Here is a 23105-nt window from a genome sequence, read left to right on the forward strand (position 1 = left end):
GAATTGTCAGCGAAGGGATATTTTGAATGTGATTGTTTCGACAGCACGAATTAGTATTAAAGTTTGCAATCTGTATTAATTCCCCTTTTCCCATGGCAAAAGCTTATTATAAATATTATCAAAAGAAAACAGGAAATAAGGAAGAAAAGGGTAGCTAATGTGTAATAAAAATATGACAACGTTAAGCATGGCTCTTTTCTAAATTGATCAATTAAGAAACTTGACAAGGTACATTGAGTTTTGACCAGTTTTAGCGTGATCCGAAGATATTTGATAAAATCCGGATTTATTTCAGATGTATGAGTGCATCTGATGCGTGGTAATCCGTAAAGCCACCAGAATTTCTCTCTTTTTTTCTTACTTATTATCTTTGATGCTGGTGATCGCGGATCGCCGCAGCGCTCCGATTTCAACCGCGACAAGATCCTGCGTGCTGCAAAAATTGGGAACATTACTGAAGCGAGCTTTAAAAATTCTGCCATCGTCTTCCGTGGCTTATCTTGCAATCTTATCTTTAATAACGTGCGCTTTATTAATGTGACGTGAACCAATGCACGTAGAGATGCTACTTAATAATTCGTTGCTGAATTTTCTAACGAATTATGGAGAAATCGATCAACATGAAAGAAAGTTTTTGCAATGGCACTATTCTTTCGTTTCTCTGAGCTTTCAAAACCCTCATTTAAAATTATTTTCTTCACATATCGAGCAATTGCAATGAAAGATCATTCTATCGTGGGGCAAAAAATGCGGAAAAGTTTAAACAAACTTCACTGACAAAAACATCTACTCTAAAAGAGGCTTCAGACTCATTCGTATCACCTTTAAGAGAGACGTATTAACAGGAAATTGAACGTTAATAATTAAAAAAAAAAGAAATAATGTCAAGTAGGAGATAACGCTGAAGCTGGGTCGGATGAGGTACAGGAACCGCCATCTGACGTGCACGGGATCGGTTGCATCGGTCGGTCGGAGCCGACGGCGAAGAGTGCGCCGGAGTAGCGCGCAACCACAAGTATATTCACGCGCACGCTTGGTGCGGTACTGTTGGTGCTCTCTGACGTATATTCACGGGGCGATTGCGCGCGCAATGAATCAGGCTGCGCCAGTGTCGTGTATTCCTGCGGGGAAGATGTCGAAGGCGAAGAAGGTGCTGGACGAGGCCCGGGAGATCCAGAATCCCGAGCTGGATCTCGCGGACAAGGGTATCGCGACGTTCGAGGAGATGCCGGGATTACGTGAGTCTCATCCACACCCTTGCGCGCGCGCGTCGCGCGTCGCGGATCGCCAAATTAGGCAACTTGTCGCGGCTGGTTCCGCGCTGGTCCGGCGATCCGCTGCGCGGCCATCTGTGCGAGTCACGTGGGCGTGCCGGCGCGCACGCGCTCCCCTTTGAATTTGACGCTTCTTGGCGTTTCATGCAAAGCGCAACAATAAACCGTGGACAATGCACGCGTGCGATAAATGTGTCGCGACGCGCAAACACGGGTTTTAGAGTTTATGCACTTTGGTGTATTTAGATGCAAATGCATAAATATAAATTGTAAAATACATAAATGTAAAATGAAGGCAATGTATAATACCGTGGCCTTCTTCTAATATGAATTACTTTTTCGCCAAATGCACGATTTTGGATAATAGAGATAGAAATAGTAACACTTTTCTTGGAACAATTTAATAATAAATTAATGATACGTAATATTATAAATAAATATTATATAGAGATAATTCTTTGGAACCGTCATGAGTCGAAGATGAAATGAGGCATTTTCGCTCTACTATGTTTCAGTGAACATGATTAATGTAACGAGACTGACTCTAAGTCACAATAAGATTCAAGGTAAGCACCAGTGCTCTCTTCATGTAATTTTGCGCGACAATATGTTCGCGGCACGTTTAAGTGGAAATTCAACTTCAACAATTGTGGTTTCCGGTATACAGCGGTGCCGCCGGGTCTTGCCAATCTAGTCAACCTAGAAATACTGAATCTGTTCAACAATCACATCACCGAGCTGCCTATATCTCTGTCGCAAATGCCGAAACTGAGAATCCTGAACGTAGGGTCAGTACGATTCAAAGGGCGTTTTTAACTCGGCATCGCGACCGAGGCTTAAAGACTGAAAGTGATATTTAATCGACAGAATGAACCGGTTGGACGTGCTCCCTCGTGGCTTCGGCGCGTTTCCGGTCCTCGAGGTATTGGACTTGACATACAACAATCTCAGCGAAAAGAATCTGCCCGGAAACTTCTTCATGATGGGTCAGTTGCTATCGTCAGGTTGATTAACGCGCCTCGGTGTGTTCTTCCAAATCATTTCTCACAAATCGCATATCCACTTTTTGTCTTTAGAGACTCTAAGAGCACTTTATTTGGCTGACAACGATTTCGAGTACCTGCCGCCTGAGATCGGCCAGTTGAAAAATCTCCAAATTGTAAGATTCTCAAGATTCTTGGAGTCATACTGAAATTTATGAGAAATGGCTAGTTCGCGATGAGTCTTACGATTGCACTGTTTTAGCTGGTACTGAGGGAGAACGATCTGATTGAATTGCCGAAAGAGATCGGAGAGCTGACTCGTCTCAGAGAGCTGCATATCCAGGGCAACCGTTTGACCGTGTTACCCCCCGAGATAGGTAGATAGAAGGGAACGATAGATGAGACAAATTGATCGCAGTGATGGTAGAGACGAGTGCTGCATGATTCATCTTTCAGGGAACTTGGATCTAGTGAGTAACAAAGCGGTCTTTCGCATGGAGTTCAATCCGTGGGTTACTCCAATCGGCGATCAGCTGCAAGTGGGCATATCTCACGTCATGGATTATCTACGCTCGGAAACGTATCGATAGTAGGTGTCTTTGTCGCTGTTAGGGACTGCGTTGCAGCGAGTTTTAAAAAATTAGAATTCTTTCTACGATTTTTTAAGGGATTTAAATTCTGAATCTCGTATTTCACGAGATTCTTTCCGCTTTCTTTTCTGTCGTTTTAAGTTTAGTTGGCTGCAGTTATTCATAGAAAAGTGTGTTGAGTATTATATATATTTCGACACTATCATTGTTTTGCAGCGTTTACAATCGACACCAAAGTGCCAAAGGCCCGCCACCACCCATCGAGACCGATAAGAGTAAGAAGATCTCACGTGCTCGTTGATGTCTTCCGATTTGCACATAATCTTGACCAAAAATAGTGCTTTTATTAACTAATATTGCAAATTATTTTTATAAATCATATACTGCCAATTTTATTTATACTATACTAATTAACAAATCTACAAGAATTATATAAATGGTGCCTTTTAGAGATAGAATAATACGAGATTTACCGCTTTTATTATTGTTATACATTTTTTAATTCTTTATTAATTTAATATATATGTATATATACATTATCACACTCCAAAAAAAATATATATATACAAAAAATATCTTTTATTTTACTTCTTTGTGTTCCTTTTATAACGTTCAACTTAACTGAACCTTTATAATCAGAAGAATTTCTTACATTCGCAACTTTTAGAATAAAATAGAGAACAAAAAAGATTTCATTTGACGAGAATGGGATTCGAACCCACATGCACGTTGCACATGGGTGCAGAGCACATTGGATTAGCAGTCCAACACGCTCGGCCACCTCGTCCTTGTATGCACATGTCAAAACTGCACTTGGAACGGGGGTAACAACCCTTTGTGCATTTTGTATAGTGTGTAATTATATAATTCATTGTAAATTTATTATGAATAACGCGACATACATAAATGATATACAACTAAGCTTAAAATAGTTTTAAAAATGTTTTCTGAGAAAAATAAATTATTTTAGTATGGTAAATGTTAATCATTTAAGTAAAACGTTCTTTGTAAAGTAATGTAAATTTATATATTAACATATCTAGTGACAGAGAAAAGGTTTTTCCTAGAAGTCTAGGTCTACTAAATTTTTGCAACAAATTCCTTCGTTTCCCTAAGCAACAGAAACAGAATCGCGAAACAGATCGTCTTGTCATCATTCATCTTATCGTTCATCTTGTCATTCATCTTGTCGTCATTGTCATCATCGTGTTAAACATTTTCGCCAATATTGTTCGTTTATCCCACTTTCCGCCGCGAGTTAACGTCTTCAAAATGGTAAATATAAAAAATACAGCTAAATTACTTCTCCACATATAGCAATCTAAAAATTATCAATTATATTATCAATTATATATCATGAAATGTCTCGGACTTCTTGTTGTGATGAAAAGAAAAGATAAGCTTTGTAAAAAAATAGCTAGGAATAACTGAGAAATGGTGATTAATCGAAATGATTAGCGCGAGGTACTTTCGATACACATCGGCCAGGGAGGCGTACAGATGGGCAATGCCTGTTGGGAGCTGTACTGCTTGGAACACGGCATACAACCGGACGGTATGTTGTCACCGCAGACCTGCACGAGAGACGAAGGTTTCCAGACCTTCTTCAGCGAAACAGGCGGCGGAAAATACGTACCTAGGGCTGTCTTCCTCGATCTCGAGCCGACAGTGATAGGTAAGCGTGTGCTTTTCTTATCCTCGCCACGATAGCAAAAAGCTCCGTCAATTCGTGGTGATTCTTAGACGAGGTACGCACGGGAACGTACCATCAGCTGTTCCACCCCGAACAGCTGATCTCGGGTAAGGAAGATGCCGCAAACAACTACGCGCGCGGTCACTACACGCTCGGCGAGGAGATCATCGACCTCGTGCTGAACAGGATCCGCAAGATAGCCGATACGTGTGGCGGTCTGCAAGGCTTCCTCATCTTCCACGCGTTCGGTGGCGGCACCGGTTCCGGCTTCGCCAGTCTGCTGATGGACCGGCTGTCCATGGACTATGGCAAGAAAGCAAAGTTGGAGTTTGTCATATATCCGTCACCGCAAATCTCCACCGCCGTCGTCGAGCCGTACAACGCGATCCTGGTGACCCACACTACTCTGGAGAACTCAGATTGCACGTTCCTCGTGGACAATGAGGCAATCTATGACGTTTGTAGGCGCAATCTCGATATTGAGCGGCCGACATACACAAATCTGAACCGACTGATCGGCCAGATCGTCTCCTCGATCACAGCGTCGTTAAGATTCGATGGCGCTCTCAATATTGACCTCGCCGAGTTCCAGACGAATCTCGTGCCCTATCCCAGAATACACTTTCCCTTGACGACCTACGCGCCCATCGTTTCCATTGAGAAGGCATATCACGAGCAGCTTACTGTGATGGAGCTCACATCAGCCTGCTTCGAGCCGGCTATGCAGATGGTCAAGTGTGATCCTCGAAATGGCAAGTACATGGCTTGCTGCCTGCTGTACAGGGGTGACGTCGTACCAAAAGATGTTAATGCCTCCATCGCGACCATCAAGACGAAGAGATCGATACGATTCGTCGACTGGTGTCCGACTGGTTTCAAGGTCATTCTTTTGACGTTATTTCTTTGCGTTATTAGCGGAATGGTTTCAGTAATTCATAATTTTGAGCGATTTGTTCTTTTACAATGCGGATCTAGACTTTAGAATATTTCGTAGATTATAGTCTAATTCTTTATCGTCGATTGTTATTTTATCAGTTTGCAATTTGAATATAACAGGTAGGAATCAATTATCAACCGCCAACCGTGGTACCAGGCGGTGATTTGGCGAAGGTTCAAAGGGCTATGGTCATGTTGGCGAACACCACGGCCATTTCCGAGGTGTGGAATCGACTGAATAGAAAGTTCGATCTAATGTTTAGCAAGCGAGCGTTCGTTCATTGGTAAAATTTTGTAACTTTCTATTTTACAGAATTAGGATAAACGTCAACGAGAGTTGATTTTATTAGAATAACGCATTGTCAGGTACGTTGCTGAGAATATGGACGAGAGCGAATTTAACGAAGCTAGGGAAGATATGGCCGTGTTAGAGAAAGATTATCAGGAAGTTGCCACAGATTCTCTGGAGATCGCCGGTGAAGAAGAATTTTAATTGTCTCTGAAGCTCGTAGTACTAATCGCATGCACTTTAGTGGGATAAATGAACATTTTATTCGCTCGCACCGTTTTTTTAGGATTTTTACATTCCTTTCGTTATGTTCTTGTATACGTTTTATGTATTGTTTTTATTTTAAATTTGTAGGCATGTCCATTTGTGTGATTTTTAATAAACGACATTTACTTTTTGATATGAATTTCTGCAAATTGCTTTTAAAAGAGATTCTTGGACATTTTTCGGAGGGATCGGGTAACAAAGAACAAAACGGCGTTCATAGATGTTACAGGCTTTTTATTGTGTAGAACAGCCGATGGCTGCACGAATTATATTACATATGTATAAATTTCCGTCGGCATCTTTACGCATCTTTACGTCGCACGTAGGATTTTTTCGTGTGTAAGTGTAGTGTAAAAATCACGAATGCTTTCTGCCTTTGTGCGTGTCACGCTGGTATCTGAAACTTAAACTTAAGGTATCGTGAAGATAAAAGAAGAGAAAACGACATAATTTCGCGAATAGTATCGAATTAAATAATCATTAGTCACGATTATACGATAATAATAGGGGCGATAATAAATCAAAGTGGAAACGTAGAGCGATGATCGAGGCACGGCTAAGCTGACGACAGAATAACGCGACAACTAATCACGCTGATCACAACGATAACGATAACGATAATCATAAGCATTCATCGTAATTATTAAGCATCTCTCTTACTCTACCTCCTTTTCTCTTCTCGCTTTATCATCGCTGACGAAGCGATGTTTTGGAACAGTTCTTCTGTCATATCATACCGATACAGTAATAATAATTCTTATCGTTATATCCTTTTAATAAAATCTTGGACGCGCTGTTTACTGGCATACGCGTGCAATAATTTGCACCTTTTTCCCCTCTCTTTCTCCTCATATCTATAAAACTTCTCGGTCTTCTCTTCCTGCATTTATCTCTATCTTCCTCTTCCGTTTACTTAAAAGAAAAAGAAAACAAGAAAGAAGGCTTTATCTCATTTTTTTGGGATTGGCGGGACTATAAGCCTGCCGCTCGCTGGACTAGAGATTTTCACTACCGCTTTATTGCGCATCCGTTATTATATCCGAGAGGAGAATGATACTTCTTGCTCCATCTCATTAAAAATTTATTCCTTGAAGGGTCCAGATACCCTCGTTCCTTTGACTCGAAAATCATTTCGTCTTTCCAAGTTTTCTCTCAACTGTGGAAAATCCATCGTCCTCTTGGAGAGGCGAATCGCGAAATAAAACGCGAACGATTCTTTGATACTCGAGACCGGCGGAGTGGACAGCCACGTTCTCGCTCGTAATAATTAAAGGACACTGTGCAGACTAGTATTTGCGAAGGCATTCAGAGGCAAACTTTGTCTAGAACAATCTCTCTCTCCTAAAATGAAACGTTCTTTGCAAGAGCATGTGAACGAGGCACACCGGACCTATGTCACTTTGTCTTTAATTCTTTTCTTGTTTCTTCAAAGCGTAAACGCGAATCGCTGATGCACGAAAGTAAAGCTACGCGAAGTTTCGCGGCCGAGTTTGAAATGAGTTTCTTTTGTTTCTTAATCGTTCCAAACTCGGCCGGCTATATTAGAAAAGTATTCAAAAATGAGCTTTATTTCGAGAGTTTGCAACGATTACGTTCAGTTTCTTTGTTTGATTACGTTGTTTCACATATGTGATATGCGCTTGTAAAACGTTTACAGTGGAGGTCTTTTACTGATCATTATTTGTCAATGTTGTTGACAAGATCAACATTATTTTCATCGAAGATTGTCGCTAGATTAGGTTGAAATGACTCAGGTCTACCTGAGCGCAAATACTCGTTAGGACGTTCATGAAGTGTGAGTAACCTGAACAAACAGGCGGGAAATGCTTAGGATCTTTGGTAAAACCCCGCCTGACGTATCGACGATAATCATGCTCAATCGTCCTAAGTGAAAGTAACCGAAAGAGAACGATCGTGGATCTCGAACTATTTTACCTCGTGACAAGTATAAGACGAGGGTTCTCTGGTCGTCCTATACAAGAGGGTGAAAGCGACAAGGAGCGTAAACGAGCTATCCAAATGTCCCAGGTGTCTGATCGAAAAGTTCGCGCTACGTAAATCACACAGTCCATTAAATAATAACCACGCTACGAGATAGTGACTATGTTAATTCACCAACCATTACAATAATCGGCAAATCGTAAAAATAATAGCGGTCGTAACAAAACGAAGCTGCTCGCGAATAATTAGAGACGGTTACAATGAACAAATATAATAACTAATAATAATATAATGTAGCAATATAATACATTAATAATAATAATAATAATAATAGCGAGATAATAAAGTAATAATTAAAGAGGCTGGAAGAGTAGTACAATAGTAATAGTGATAGAATAGTAATAGATAGATCAGAGCAATAGTAATTATTGGTAATGGTAGTGACGATTATGTCGTTTGTGAAAATATCTAGGATTGATCTGTCTCTTTTGTCGATGACGCATTCGTACATTCTACACTCACACATGCATCACATTCACTCATATAATAGCAGACTGGCAGACAGGATATCGTTATACAAGCAAACTCGAACAACTACGGCTGCTTTTGTATGTGTTTCTCTTTCTCTCACTGTCATTCATTCTGATCCGCGGCGAATCATCTTCGTGTTCTCGCTTGATCGGTAACGATGGCAGTGATCGCGATTTCGAAAGCACCGTTGCTCTCTTTTGTGTGATGGTCCACCTATTGACACGTTAATTGACAGCGACGCGTCGTCTCATTGGCATGTGGTGAGTTGCCTGATCATGTATGTAGCACAGTCTTCGGATTGGTGCAGAGCTCAAACTTCGTGCACCTTGAAATCGAGGAAAAGAGGTTTCCCCGTTTATCTACCTCATAATTTATCTTCCGAAAAACTTGCCGGCGTTACGATAATAGAAGTAGAGATACGGCAGTGCGAAAATGGCGACTTCCGGTTTTTGATTCTTTTGCATTCCAACAGTCGCAAGAGAGACACGCGACAAGCGCGGTGGATTCGATACGGAAGAGAATGAAGACGACGGAAGCACAATGATGATGGACGCGGCGGCGGCAACCGAGACCACATCCGCACTCTGACTTTTTTCTCTCTTTCGCTTTCTCTCTCTCTTTCTCTTTCCTTCTCGTAGTCCCTGATCGTTTAGGATCGGTAAATACGGATGACATCGCGGATCTGCGCCCGGCAGAGTGGGCAGTGGCCGCCGCCCTTGCCGCGCCACTGCTGGATCGCGCAGGTGTAGCACATGCACATATGGCCACACATGTAGAGTACGCTGTCGATGCTGCGCTCGTAGCAGATGGAGCACTCGCTCGGTTGGCCAGAGAGCGTCGGTTGCAGGCTCTCGCTCCACTGCTGCAGGTGGGACGACGCCGCCGCTGAATGCGACGAGGTCAGGGTGCTGTCCAGACTCTGATAGGTAACTGGATCGACGTATGTGGACGAACCAGTACTTGCCATGGTACCGGTCAGTGGTGGTGAGGACTGCCGGGAAGATCCGGGATGCGGGACCGGCGATGCGGCCGCGGAGAGATGTACGGGTTGCGGTGGCGGTGGCTGCGGGTTCCTGTGCGCCCCGGACGCGTAGATCGGCTGCGGCGTGGGTGGTGTGGAAGTCGTGTAGCCGGCCTGGGGTGGAAGATTCACGACGAGCACGGTGCCGCCGCCCACGATCGGTTTTAGCTGTACCATCTCGGAGAATCTGGAGAGTTCTGTTGCAGCGTTACTGTGATTCGAGTGCTGCTGCTGTTGCTGTTGCTGCTGTTGTTGCATGATGTTGGTTGATGAGGGATTGGTCTGACGCTGCCGGGGTGGCGAGGTCAGCCTGCTGGACATCATTCTGACCCGTTGGGTGCTACCGTAGGCGTCAACGAACGCCCACAGTTGAAGACTCTGATCGACGTGCATGACGACATTGGGTTGCCCGCCGTTCTTGCTCATCTGCACTTCGCCGTAGTGCGTGACCGTGAAGGCGATCTCATCGCCGGGTTGTGGACTCGACGCCACATCTTTGGAAACTACCCAGTATTCCGGACGGTCGAGCAGTAGATCGCTGTCATCCGGCAGATCTTCCGCCGTGAGGCGCGCCGGGTCGCATGAAGTCAGACCGAGGGCGAGGGCGCCGACATACATCGGTTCCGTCGAGAGGATCTGCACGACCAGTCGCTCGCCCAGCAGCAACGGCCGGCTCGTGAACGCGTAGCCGTGACAGAATTCCGTGTCGGTGCGCGTCGCCACGCACTGCTGGTTGCTGAAGCGGATGTTCCTGCCCCGAGTGCTGCGAAAGAAAACCAGGAAGCGGTTATTCGGCGGCGCTCGCTTGCTCACTAATGACGGGCGTCTTGGGAAACCGTGAAAAGTGGACGGCGAATTAGTTCTGTGCGGCTGAACGGTGCAGCGGATCGTTAAGTGCGATATCTCTATTCTAGACCGATTACTTTCGACTTTTGCGTTATATCACACATGTGAATTTCCCTGAATGTAAAGATACCGCTGATTTAATTTAACTTTAATTGGGAAAAACAATTGCGCGAGCCACGTTTCAAGTTGGCCCTAAATTATTATTTTTCAATCACGCCTTAAGCGAATCCAAACAAACTAGACGAAGCTAAAAAAGTCAGCCAACGAATATAAAAACCTTTTCCATAAATAGTAACTAGACCTTGATGGTATAAATGAAATCCGAGTATAGGACAGCCTAGCTCTGAATATACTCACGAGTGGAAAGGTAGTGGAGTAAAGATGATGCCAGAGGGTTGAAACCTGAGCCCGGGTAGTTCGACATCGGGTTCATGATGAATCGACATGCTCTGCATGGATGGCACGATGATCCTCTCGACATCCCGGCCGGCGTTGCTGGCATCATCCATGGCCGAGTGCCTGCTGTGCTGCGCATTGTCTTCATTACTGTGCTCGGCGCCGCGCCGGATGTTGTTAAAGTGTTGGCGATTCGGATCGACGAACTCGATCGCCGTGCTGTTGCCGTAGACGTCGATAATCGCCCACAGCGGACCCCGGGTCTCGACACCGCTGAAGAAGAGGCCCTTCTCCTCGCCATTTATGCCAAAGTGCACATCGCCGGCCGACGTAACGTAGTAAAACAGCACCGTGTCTCGCTCGGCGAACCGTTCGGCGAGGGCCTTAGCCCAGTAGCCCGGCTTGTTCGTCAGATCCGGGCAGGCATACCTAGGTAGACCGTTTCGCAGATTGATCGGATCGTTGCTGGTGAAACCGAAGCGAATCACGCCGCTCCAGTTGTCGGAGATCTCCAGGAACTTCACGCAGACCTACGCATCGTTCCGTAAAGAAGAAAATGAGCTCTTTCGCAGTTTTCAGCCGTGGAATCTACACGAAACGGGGGGAGAAGACTGGCAAGACGTTACGAAATTGCGACAGACCAGCCAATCGAACGATCCTAAAATGGAGTTTTACCCGGGACATCTTCGCGAATTAATTACGCTTCATTACGTCCTACGTGCTACGTCATTGTAGCTTCACAACCACACGCATAAGCGACTATCTTTAATTCGCCGTGTGAAAACCGAAAACATGTTTCGAACGCTTAACGATCAAACGCGACACCCACATCTTATTAGCAGCAGGTCTTCGCAGGTATTCGTAGAAAATCCCAGCGGATCGGCCAACTCCATTGAGAATCGTTTAGACTACCGTTTAGCGTGGTCATACGATCCACTCGTGTTACCTAACTACACAGTGGACGCGAGATAAGCTCGTTTGCAGACATCGCCGCAACTTGTAATTCTAACTTGGACGATATGCAAAACAGCGACCTACGTAAAAAATCCGCAGCTCATGGTCGCCGCGGTGGCGGCGGCGGCAACTTGTTTTATAATATCTTAGGAATGCAAACGGCGGTTTCTCGAGCGGAACAAGTCGGCGGTTTCCCACAATCGGCAGGCGCCGCGGCGAATATGATTTAAAGGCCGCCTTGCGATCGGACTCACCTTCTCGCCCACTCGCACGGGCCTGCCGCTAAAGGTGACACCCTTGCAGAAGCTCTCGTGTCTCCTGGCGATTGTGCAGCCATTACACAGCCTGATATTGTCACCGTGCACGTGATGAAACGTCAACGCCGGCAGATTGTTGGTACCCGCGCTCGAAGATCTGGGCGCTGCAACAGAGAACGTTGATCATTGATAGCGAGAGTTGCATCCAGGATATCCGTGTAGATAGTAATTATCTATCTATTATCCTAGCAGATTTATCGTATTTTCTGCGAATTTCATTTACTTGTCCCGTGCAGGTACGCCGTTTCGTAATAACTTTATATCAGCCTTGCCGGGGAATGCACATACGCATAAATAATTATAAATTTTTTCACTCAAGGCCGATAGTTCCGAGAAATTTAATAAGAAAACTAATCGTGGTTATGATGCTGTTGGTGATATGACAAACCTGAATATATTTCATTTCTTCAAGATTTTCTTGGGGGCTTTATTTTAATTACTTTATCAATTATGTGTAGTAATGTGTTTAATTCTTCTCGGATTTATTTCGTCAGGATAATTATTTTCGATCTGCGATAAGATTGACGTGTCGCTAAAAGATCATTACGACCTCTCGACGGCTCGTAGGCGTTACCGCGAACTCGTTAGATTTCTCTTTTTCTCGAGGCGCGATCAAGAGAATTGAAGCGGTGTTGCTGGAAGAAATAGGCCATGTAAGCGTTCTAGTGCGGTCGGGAAATCTACTCGCGATACGCCACCACTTCGGCCGGGGAACAAAGAAGTCCTCCAGCGTGTCGGGGAAAGAGGGAGAAATTCGATCGGGGGACTCGAATGCAAAAGCACCTCTCGTCAGAACCCGTCGAGCGTTTCCACTTCGGTATTTCATAATGCCAGCTCGCCGATCCGGAATGCGGGGATACTCCCAGGACGCTTCCAGGCGATCGGCGAAGGTAGACGCTTCAGCTGGTACCACCATAAAGAGAGAATCTTGAAATTGAATGTTTCCTGGCGCCTCGGAATAATCAGCCGTTTGATTTCAATGACGTTAATTAATATTTACGCGCAATCTTGGATGATCATCATCGCCGTTTTGTCACTATTACGATCGAAAATATTATACGTCTAATTGATGTCACTTTAATTAATCACTCGTAGAATACGATGCACATGCGATAGTTAGTATTAATCAGTTGGCGATCATAAATGAATTGTGGGGCGTTTCGTGGTATTAATGAGATAGAGGTCTTTGTTCTCGAGATGCCCGGTTTGAAAGTAAACCGGGAGTGCTGCGTCGATCCGACCGGCGCTCGCGAGAGTCTCGTTCTTACTGACTATCGATATGCCAAGGCGCGTAGCCGATATTCTACGTGCGCCGGAAACCGCACGTTTCGCACCGGAAGCGGCCCGCGCGGATGCCAAGTATTAAAGTACGCCCGGCGATCCGCTTTCTCCGCAAAACGGATGCACCCGAAACCGCCGTTATAACAATACGAGGAAGGAAACACGAGGAAGGAAGTCGACCTCAGTAACTTTATCGCGAACTTTCTGTGCTTCCTCTGTAAGATACGTATGTAGAAGAGAAGTGGTGCGGCTTCAGTTCAACCCAGATATCACTGGGTTACTGACGGTAAAATATATTACGTAGTGCTGCAATCGAGCGTGACAAAGAAATGTTGCATAAAGCATGCTGTACAGTGCACAGAAAATGAGAAATTTTAAATTTAATTTATAATATTACAACGTAGAGGGAAGTATAAGTAGAGAATATTCCACCTTCTGTTGTTCTTACACCCTAGCTTAGCAGATGGTCTGCTATTATAATTGCCACGTCTTGTAAAAGCTCGCTCGCTCCTTATTATGCACCCTATTATTCATAAGAACTCGTAATTATTATTCGTCGTAATTTCTTATCAAGATATTTACGTTCCTGTGCGCGCGCGTAGACATCTGTGGTCTTGAAAAATTACATTAAAAATGTTTTCTTTTTTTTGTGTCACAGAAACGATGCAAACGCGATTTTTAGATGATTTCAGAAAATTTCACACGCTTTTATGGCAAGACGGATTTCGTTTTTAACGCTACATTCTAAATGTAAATACCCATGATTTGTCGTGAGAGTCTTCAGTCTACGTGTTAGGATCACGCGAAGCCGCGAAGGTGCGTGATGAGAAACTGCACGGCCACCGGATGCTAATTTCAGCGGCGATTAATCTACTGACGCACTAAAACCGAACACACGGCGTCGCGTCGTGATCGGCTGAATAATTGCAATCTATCGGTGCGTGCCGGTAAAAATTCGCGGACCGTTCAGTTTCTCACGCTCCTGGTAAGGCGCGCATTAGAAAACGCGTTTGTGCGCTAATTGTAATTTCTAATTCCGCTCGCGGACAAAGTACCCTTTTTTTCCGCTCGCTGTGGGGAACCACATTACCGTTACGCAGCGCGCACTGTGACGGCGTAAAAAGTAACGCACGCACATTTCCAAGATTTTACGAGAACATGGTGTTATGATCCGGAGATTGTAACGACGAGCGCGGGAGCAGGCCGATTGCGTGTCATGTCGCCACTCCGTGCGTTCTCTCCGTCCGTTTCTTTGACCCGTTCTTGCGTAGTTTTCGACCAGTCACCCGAAAGAGAATTGCCCGCTGTGAGGCACTATTGCGAAATCCGGGATCACCCGGACTCGAGTTCGTTCCTAGAACTCGTGTGTCTTGTCGTTGATCATTGCTGCTACGAATACATTATTGCGCTGTTAATTAAGACTGATCTAGGAATCAGAACGCACAAGTTGCGTGACGATGGAATACCCCATTTCCATATTAAAACCATTAATATACGCGTACAGTCAAGTGTCAACCTCAAAAACAAGCGAAATATATGACTTCCGAGAAACTTTAAAATTTATGCCCATTTATTTCCGTGAGTTTTCAGTTAACAAAATTATCTTCATATTGTATAATGCGGGGGATACAAAGAAGGTTATTGAGGAATCGCAGAAAACAAATATTTCGAATGATGTACTTCTTTTCAATGTCTTTGACCAAGGATGTAATTAAAGTCTGCATTCAGATCAGCTCAGAACATTACAATTGCGAGGTCTTGATTGGGGACTCGAAAATGAATGATAAATGACCGGCTGAAAGTCACGGCGATACGGTATAAGCGTAATTTCTAGATGACGGGAAAGCAGGCAAAGCGTGGAAAGTGCAATCCCGCGGGATTGGAAGCGTCGTGTTTAGTCACGATTAGTCACGGCAAGACGTGAATCCCCGACGCACCATGGTTAGTAGAAACGCCCGGCCGATTCACCGTGGGAATGTTATGACGTATACCGTTGCATCTCGCGCCGGTGTTCTTGTTGGCCTCGACGTACAAACCATGACTCCATTTACCCCTCGGTCGCGATCGGCCGCTTATTCGCCACTGTCGGCGGCTTGCCGCAGGCAAGAAACACTTTCAGGGCAACGGCTGAAAGCACCGACGATGCGAGATGCACTGATGTCCTCTGGCAACAATTTCAGCTTGGACTACTTAGAGGCGACGATTAATCGCGATGTAACGCGTCGCCTGAACAGTTATGCGTGGATCGGTGATTTGCTGAATAATTGTCGGCGATTTAACAGCGCGATGTCGTGATTAGAGTCCGCATCAGACCATAGTCCGGTGCAAACGTGGGACGTTGAGATCGTAATTCGAAGATTGGGATTCGACCAATTGAAATGCAGCGAACAACAAAGGTTTCTATCGAACCTCCATTACCAAATCGAAATCTCAATCTGCAATGCGTGGTCTGATACGAGCTTAACGCGTGCGTTCTTTCGGGGACTCACTCGAGCGGGAACCATCGATCAGTGCTCACATGCAGATCGCGGGAGCCGACGCGCGAATCTCTGCAGTAATTGGTCTATACCCGCGCCTATGCCGCCGTTCGCCGGTGCATCTCGTGGGAAACCCGTGACACACATTTGCGCGGAAGTGCATCTCGTAGACGCGCAACATGCTGAATCTCGACGCGGCCTGATGAGTGGCCGCGATGCTGCGTCCTCGGGACCGACTTTAATTAAAATCTCGTTTCCCAGTGCGACTTCCAGTGACAAAGTAGCAGATGGTACGAACAGTGCAAGAAAATTGGCGGCAAGACAACCGCGACTATCGGGATATCAGGACTGCGTTGTGGTTCCGCAAACGAAAAATCCTAAATGTGCATCTGAAAATACGCGGTGAATTAAATGTCGCTTATGCTGATGAGAACTTTGCACGTTTTTCTCGAGGACAAAGTTCGTTGAATCGGAAATTGAATTTGAATTAATTATTGCCACTTGAGTGGCTCCCTTTACTTTGTTCTTGTGGCCAGCGGCGTGCGTCATTCCTATTTTTACCGGCGATTTTTTTATGATAATTTTTCTAATTAAAAAATATGCCCTTTTATACTTTCGGATGTAAAATTCCTGACATTCGTGAAGTCTCGATGCGTTTATGCCGTGTGTGTCAAAGTAATTCCAATTGATCCGCAACTATTATCGTACCGAAGTGAAAGTAATCGGCGCGGGACAGGCGCTTTTGCGAGAACGCGCGCAAGAGCACCGATCGCCTCGGCGGCGATGTGAACGCGATGCACTTTGCATGATGTAAATAAAGGAAGCCTTGACCGAGCTTCGTCTTCCCCTTTCAGCTCATTGACTACAATCAAATCTATTTCTGCATCGACTGTTATCAATCGTGTAGAAAAACATGAACGTGCCGTATAGTCTGATAAACCACCATAATCGACGCTAATCCTCTTTAATAATTCTCTCTGGTGTGCTTTAGTCTCAAGTTCGATGAACCGTGATACAAAACGACATCATTGAAATTTCAGTTAAATAAACAACGATTGGAAGTCAACGAGGCAGTAGTCTGTAAACATCCCTTTTTCATTTCTCATTATTCAAACTAGATTCTGTAAAGTATTTTTAGTATAATATTACAAATAAATTTTTATTATAACATAATAAAAATTTTATTAATAACGAATTATATATGCGCTAATGGATTATGTCCGGATAATAATCGTATCTTTACGCTTCATGACAATGTCTCTTTGTAAATTAATATCAGAGCCGGAGTAAATAAAGGACGTCTCTCCGATGTCGTTCACGCGATGCTGGACGTATCGGCGTGGAAAAATGAGGGAGGATGGAGGCGAGACGCAACAGGCTGCGGTCGCGTGCGCCTGGTGTGCGCCTACGTAAGGACGAGTTCGAGCGAGGGGTTACGGACCGCTCCGATAAGGCACTCGAGGTACTGTTAAGCAGCAGGCCGAGGAAGTTGCCGGTAATCTTCTCCGCGTGCGGAGTAGCGGCGCGCACGCTCGCGTCTGCACAACGCAGGCTAAGCCTCCTAGCAGGAGGGGCCTTGTTCCCACGCCCGATGCCGTGATCTTTGCCGAGCTACCTAGTCCTAGGAGGCAATCTCTTTCTCTCTCTCTCTCTCTCTCTCTCTTTCTCTCTGCAGATGGTTCCACTCTTCGTCCTTTCTCCTATCCTATCCTAGGCCCGCCGGTTCTTCCCCTCCTACCTCTCGCTCTCCCACCCTCGCCACGTCTCACTCGCACTGCCTTTCTTTCTCTCTGTCTTTCTGTTTTGCCCTCCACCATTATGTGCGTTACGTAAGATGGCAATATGCGCGAGCCTCTCGTCATGCTGAAATAATAATAACGCGTACACAGCCCGAGGCAGGAATGACAGAGAGGTATGACGAGAAAAAGGGCGAAGGAGAAAGAAAAAGGAAGAAAGAGAGAGAGAACGAGAGAGCACACCAAGTGCATCTTGTACGGAAGGCAACTCTGAGGTGCGCATAGTTAACGTAATTATGGAGAACACCTTGCGTGCACGTGATGCACCGACGCGCGGTAAACAATTGGTATATTAAACTACTATCCACACGCGATTCGGAATGACGATTAGGAGCGCATAACTAACGGCGTGATGAGGGTCGTCGAACCCTGCCGCGAGTTCTCCTAATCGCCTCGATTGCGCTCGTGATTCGCACTGCGGGATGATAACGATGAGGCTCTGATAGCGTGTATATCACGATAAGAAATCGTGACGATGTTGCGTCGTACGTTCGCGCAGATCAGATTAACTCGTGCAAATGTCTGGCGCAGCGTTGCATCGCGATCAACATTGCGTGCACGAGGGCGTTACAGGATTTCGTCATAATTACATAGCAGAAATACCTCCGCCGTAATAAAACGACGGGAGGATGCATCTATCATTTCCCAAGGAGCTTTTTGAAATGAGGCTCGTGCCACGAACGGAATGAAGATCAACTAGAATTCAAGGAAAGAACGTACGCAGGTACGCGCTTGATGGAGGAACGAGATCTTTATCCCAATCTCCCGGCTCCCTCGACGTAGCCTTTGTGACCCTCCTTTCTGACGATGAGGATTCACGGTGAATGCTCGAACCTTCTCGGTACTGTTAATCCGAGCAGCTCAGCCGGCGATAGCGGGGCGACGCGAAATGTCGTCATATACTTTGATGATGTGATTCATATGCTTCGGCTCGCCGCTCCATTAACGCATTTCACGGAAGTATTGCGACCGGACATTCGGAGGATCCCTGAACGGGGTAGGGCAAAGCCGTTTCGGTAAAACGCCATGCGCGCTGCTGAATCTAAGCTTCTTAAAGTACAGTTAGTTTGGGAGGGAACGGTATGGGACCCCCTACGATGACAAGTGTATATTCCCATTGCGGCGCTTTTAATGCGACCGCGCGACAGCACATCTAGGAACAATCGGATTAACGAAGTTAAACGAGAGGGTGGCCACAAGATACTCTCTTCGTGTACCCTCGGCCTCGGTACCCCATAATGGTTGGGGAGGCGCCGCATCTGTCGCGTTTCGCACGTATAGGATCGCCGCGAGCGACTTTGCGGGGGTGTAAAGAAAGAGAAAACACAGGGAACCAGCCTCGTCCTCTCGTGCCACCCCTGTAGTACACAGGATTAACGGTTTTAGTCCGCTGTTGGGTTGTTTTGTGCGGGATCATCGCGGGGGACGAGCCGCAGTCATTGATCTTTCGATCGACAAACAATGATGCAACGCTTCGTGAAGTAAACGAAGCGTTGCAAAGTATTTCTGCCAGCAACGGTGTTCAGTATTATTTATTTATACTTCCATATTGAGTGAAGAAGAACGGAATTAAGCGAGATCTGTCGCTAGTCAACCGCAGGAATTAATTAATGAGACTCAATCTAGGGTACAACGAAATTGCTTTGTGTAACGAGCGGGCACCAAGTACGAGCGATGATCGACCGATCGGGCTAGAAAACGTCGGAGAACGTGACGAGCAACGAAAATAGAGAAATAAGTAGAAATTGGATAAGTCAGAGTTGCGTTATTGCTACTACTGCTTCGTAGCGTGGCAGCTTTTAATTAGATAGAAAGTAAAGGGAACATATGGAATAAGTACGATATCCTCGCTGCATCCGGTGTAATATCGCTTAACGGTTTTGGACGTTATCCGCGCGTATCGCTATTTGATTGCACGCTGACATTCCGCGAGTAAAAACGGTATGCGCATCGAAGATGTTGCCGCTGTTACTAATAATGTCGCCGACCCAATTGCAGCTCTAAGCGAGTAATGAAAAATTAAGTTTCTTGAGTCATAACCACTAACGGATGAGCCTAATATGCAGCTAATATATGACATGAAAAGGCGAACCGGCGATTATATCATCGGGTCATATAGTGTGTTGCAAACGGTTTCGCGACATTGTCGCACAAGATGACTCACAGACGCGGAGTCGCGTTAATGAAATTCCGCTTCCTTGTACGACAAAGAAACGCGTGTCCCGCGCTCGTCGTTAAGCGGAGTCGTGCCCTGTGCGCTAATTTCGAGCACAAACCGGCTAAGGAAGCGTTCGTTTAAGTGAATAGACTGGAAGCGCAACGGTTAGTTGACGTAATCCTCTCGTGTAACGTCCAAGAATCGCGTGCGACTGACCTCATGCGAAAATGTTTCAAACACGATAACAATCGTGTTTTAATTCAGCGCTTTATTAACCGCAAGGTTTAACTGGTTTTCCCAAATTAAACAATATATTTAAAACATAGTTAATTTTAAATTTAAAATGATATTGCATAGCCCTTTTAGTAAAGAATAAATAAAAAACTCTTATCTCACATTAATTCTTAAAAAATTAAAGAAATACCAAAAAATTACATTATTTATTTTACAAATGTTATAAATTTAATTAGTGATTATTTTCTCCCATGATGAAGAATGATGGAGAAAATAAGAAATTATTTTATGATTCGACATCGCGTGAGGCATTTCTGTGGTACGGAGGCAACTGATTCTTAGCGGGAGAGTTTAAGGGGGAGGAGTATTATGCCATATGTAGAGGGGAAGGTACGAAGGAGAACGAATGCATTTTTATACTCACCGAGAACATGTGCTGACAGCCGCAATCGTGCCAATCTGGTGGCTCTATTGACTGTCAACGGACGCCTCGGTCGTTGACAAGACAAAGACATCTCAATCTTGGAACAGGACAAAGACATCTCGATCTTTGAATGCGGCGACGAAATACACGAAATGTCCGCGATGTACAGAGACATGCGTGTGGAAAATCGCGAAAATATAAATTCTTGACGAGATGATGAAGCCACCAATATCAATAAGAAAAGTTTGGATATATCAGGACGAAGGAGAAGATTTGAAAGAGATAAATCAATTACTGAAGATTACTACTGAAAATTACTTCGAATTTCTCAGCTGTAAAATTACAAGATAATTATAATATATTTCATTAAATGTGAGCAACACGACCAATTATTAAAAAAACGAAATTATTCGTATACAGCAAGCGTATCCAACGTTCAATATTCCTTCACCTAACGCGAATCATTTAATAACTCGGTGCAATGACAAAAACACTGACTTCATTTATCATAAGCACAAGACAAAGAACTTACTAGATCGAAAAGTCAGATGATCTATCGATTCTCACCGCAGCGATCTTCGATACCATTTCAGATCAGGCGAAGGGAGGTCGTAAGGAGGAGGGTACAGGGAAGATGGCGAGGGATGGTGGAGGAAAGGTGGCACACGCACGGTCACATTGTCTTGCGGATCTCACCCTCCCGATTTTCCGGATCGGAAGAAAAACGACGAGCACTCGGAGAGTGAGAAAGGAAAGAAGAAAACGAGTAGATTTACAAGCGGGAGTTGCCGGGAAAAGGCGGGCAGCTTGAACCACGCCACTACAACGACTGGCTTGCAGAAGCAAACTCCCCATCTGCTATGTTGGTTGCTGCCCCAGCCAACTCCCCGCTGTCATTATGTGTGTTTGTGTGCCGGCCGATGATGTGGTCTGTCGGTACGTGCACACTTATGCACACACACACAGGCACACTTGGGCAAGCTGCGCGTGGCAGCCGAGCATTCGAACTTCTCGAAGAAAGGCGGATATATCTGAGAGATCTCACCTTGCGAATGCCGCGATAAGGCGCGGCCTTATCTATCGATGTTAGCGAAAGCGAACAATGATAAGGTGTGGCACGAGACTACTACGAGGCTATTACACGTCCAGATTGATACTGGACGATACTTGTGAGTCAGCGCTCGCGAACAAACAAGAGATAAACAAGAATTTAATTACTCATTACATTTATACTGCAAATTGTGTGAATTTAATAAAATTTACAGAATTTTAAATCATGCGGTATCGAATTATTGATGAAGCGTATTTTCAATGATTATCAGTGTAGCTGAACGTTACAGCAATTTAAGACAAAGGAGCTATTAAATATTCAGCGCACTCGTTAAGGTTTGGCACGCCTCTCCGAGAGAAAAGCTGATAAATATGTATTTTTGAATCTCTAAAATGCGCAATATGCCTAAGGACCACGCAATGCGACACGCGCGCGCGTGCACATATACATACACGCGCGACTGTGTACGTCTGCAGCTGCAGCTGTTCGCAGGAGCGGAACACACGGCTTTTGGGGATGCATGCCGTAGCAACGGTTGCGCACCACCTGGCCCACTGAAGCCAAGCAGCCAGCCCCGACATTGGCGTAAGCCGTCTCGTCAACCAAAGAACGAGTCTAAAAGAGGACGAGGAGGGGGAAGATACAAAAGAGCCCCAGCTTTTGGAATTCTGGCACCCTCCCTTGATCCTGCACATCCTGAAAACCGATCGATAATCCTAAGAAGCCGTATCTGGTCCACATTTACGTATGCATGCGTATTTGTTAACAGCGCAGGAAGGAACCGTAGCGGCCGACGTTTTCCGGAAAAACCTCGCCGAGTGCGCTTGATGGGGAAAGATGGATGAATGGAAAGAAAGATTCATGTATATCCCGAATGAAGGTTTACGGCTCGACGGTTTTCACGGAACATTAGCATACTTGATCACGTGAGCGTTCTTCCATGCAGCGAGCTGCTACTCGATTAGGGGTGACGCAAGCGTGTCAGATATACAGCGGGGTTGTACGCGCCGGCACATTAATCGCTCTTAGAATCGTGTTCGCGCTTATCAGCTCCAGTAGATAATTTAATTGAGCCGATAAAATTAACGATCACGTAATTAAAATTTAATCAGCGTAATAAGATGAACGGAAACGTCGATATATTAATTATAAAAGAGAATTTCGCAGAACGAAATTACAGCCACTCGATGCGAGTCGGCGCAGTACTAGTGCTCAACGGTTGCTACGCCACGGATTTTCTTTTTTTTACATGGAATTTCCATAGGGGTGAGGGTAGCACTGCAGCGCATGACCTCCCACCATCTCGATCCGTGTCGCCACCATGCATGCTCGCCCATGGGGTTTGCGCGTTGATATCGTAATAGAAGCTCTATCGATCCCGTCCCGCCAGACCGGCTGTTGTCAGGGGGTTGATAGCGATATGCAAGCTCCACACGCACTGTATGTGCTAAAAGCCCCGCTAAAAGCTCCGACTGGCTTTGTGCCCTGAGCCGGCGGAGTATCTCGAGCGCTCGACGATCCATACGATCGTCCGAAATTGTCCGAAACCGCGGTATTTGCGCGACGACAGCGCTAGCGCGAAGGGTAATTAAAAAAGAATGGTACGACGAGGATATTGCATTACGGCTTTAAAATGAAAAAAAAAT

At 45.2% G+C, this 23105-nt stretch overlaps 3 protein-coding genes across 6 annotated transcripts in view; 2 read left to right on the forward strand and 1 right to left on the reverse strand.

Moving 5' to 3' along the window:
* The first annotated feature begins 1075 nt into the window (after positions 1 to 1075).
* On the forward strand, positions 1076 to 3826 carry LOC105276150 (ras suppressor protein 1). Its single transcript, XM_026970266.1, has 8 exons — positions 1076 to 1238; positions 1790 to 1840; positions 1942 to 2062; positions 2142 to 2260; positions 2351 to 2433; positions 2520 to 2634; positions 2714 to 2846; positions 3064 to 3826. Exons 1-8 carry the CDS (start codon positions 1091 to 1093, stop codon positions 3146 to 3148), a joined length of 855 nt encoding a protein of 284 aa, XP_026826067.1. The 5' UTR covers positions 1076 to 1090; the 3' UTR covers positions 3149 to 3826.
* A 485-nt stretch (positions 3827 to 4311) lies between these two features.
* Positions 4312 to 7623, forward strand: LOC105276158 (tubulin alpha-2/alpha-4 chain). Its single transcript, XM_011333548.3, has 4 exons — positions 4312 to 4522; positions 4591 to 5420; positions 5597 to 5760; positions 5843 to 7623. Exons 1-4 carry the CDS (start codon positions 4348 to 4350, stop codon positions 5967 to 5969), a joined length of 1296 nt encoding a protein of 431 aa, XP_011331850.1. The 5' UTR covers positions 4312 to 4347; the 3' UTR covers positions 5970 to 7623.
* Positions 6252 to 23105, reverse strand: part of LOC105276170 (protein neuralized) — a 48863-nt gene continuing 32009 nt past the window's right edge. The window contains exons 1-4 of one of the 4 annotated variants that reach the window (XM_011333576.3): positions 20409 to 21393; positions 11976 to 12142; positions 10729 to 11297; positions 9154 to 10288 (exon numbers count right to left, since the gene is read on the reverse strand). In XM_011333576.3, the coding sequence (XP_011331878.1) occupies positions 9154 to 10288; positions 10729 to 11297; positions 11976 to 12142; positions 20409 to 20583 (2046 nt within the window). In that variant the 5' untranslated portion in view covers positions 20584 to 21393. Of the gene's footprint in view, positions 10289 to 10728; positions 11298 to 11975; positions 12143 to 12821; positions 20068 to 20408; positions 21394 to 23105 lie in introns of those variants that run through there. The other 3 variants (XM_011333584.3, XM_011333568.3, XM_011333613.3) reach the window with 3 other exon arrangements.

The sequence above is a fragment of the Ooceraea biroi genome, chromosome 6, assembly GCF_003672135.1.
Source record: "Ooceraea biroi isolate clonal line C1 chromosome 6, Obir_v5.4, whole genome shotgun sequence".
NCBI lineage: Eukaryota > Metazoa > Arthropoda > Insecta > Hymenoptera > Formicidae > Ooceraea > Ooceraea biroi.

Excerpts from the sequence above, each read along its gene's own strand:
- LOC105276150 (XM_026970266.1), top strand. The coding sequence starts at position 1,091 with ATGAATCAGGCTGCGCCAGTGTCGTGTATTCCTGCGGGGAAGATGTCG. Across the intron at positions 1,841-1,941 it reads AAGTCACAATAAGATTCAAG|CGGTGCCGCCGGGTCTTGCC; the intron begins GTAAGCACCAGT and ends TCCGGTATACAG. Across the intron at positions 2,261-2,350 it reads CGGAAACTTCTTCATGATGG|AGACTCTAAGAGCACTTTAT; the intron begins GTCAGTTGCTAT and ends TTTTGTCTTTAG.
- LOC105276158 (XM_011333548.3), top strand. The coding sequence starts at position 4,348 with ATGGGCAATGCCTGTTGGGAGCTGTACTGCTTGGAACACGGCATACAA. Across the intron at positions 4,523-4,590 it reads TCTCGAGCCGACAGTGATAG|ACGAGGTACGCACGGGAACG; the intron begins GTAAGCGTGTGC and ends GGTGATTCTTAG. Across the intron at positions 5,421-5,596 it reads GGTGTCCGACTGGTTTCAAG|GTAGGAATCAATTATCAACC; the intron begins GTCATTCTTTTG and ends TGAATATAACAG.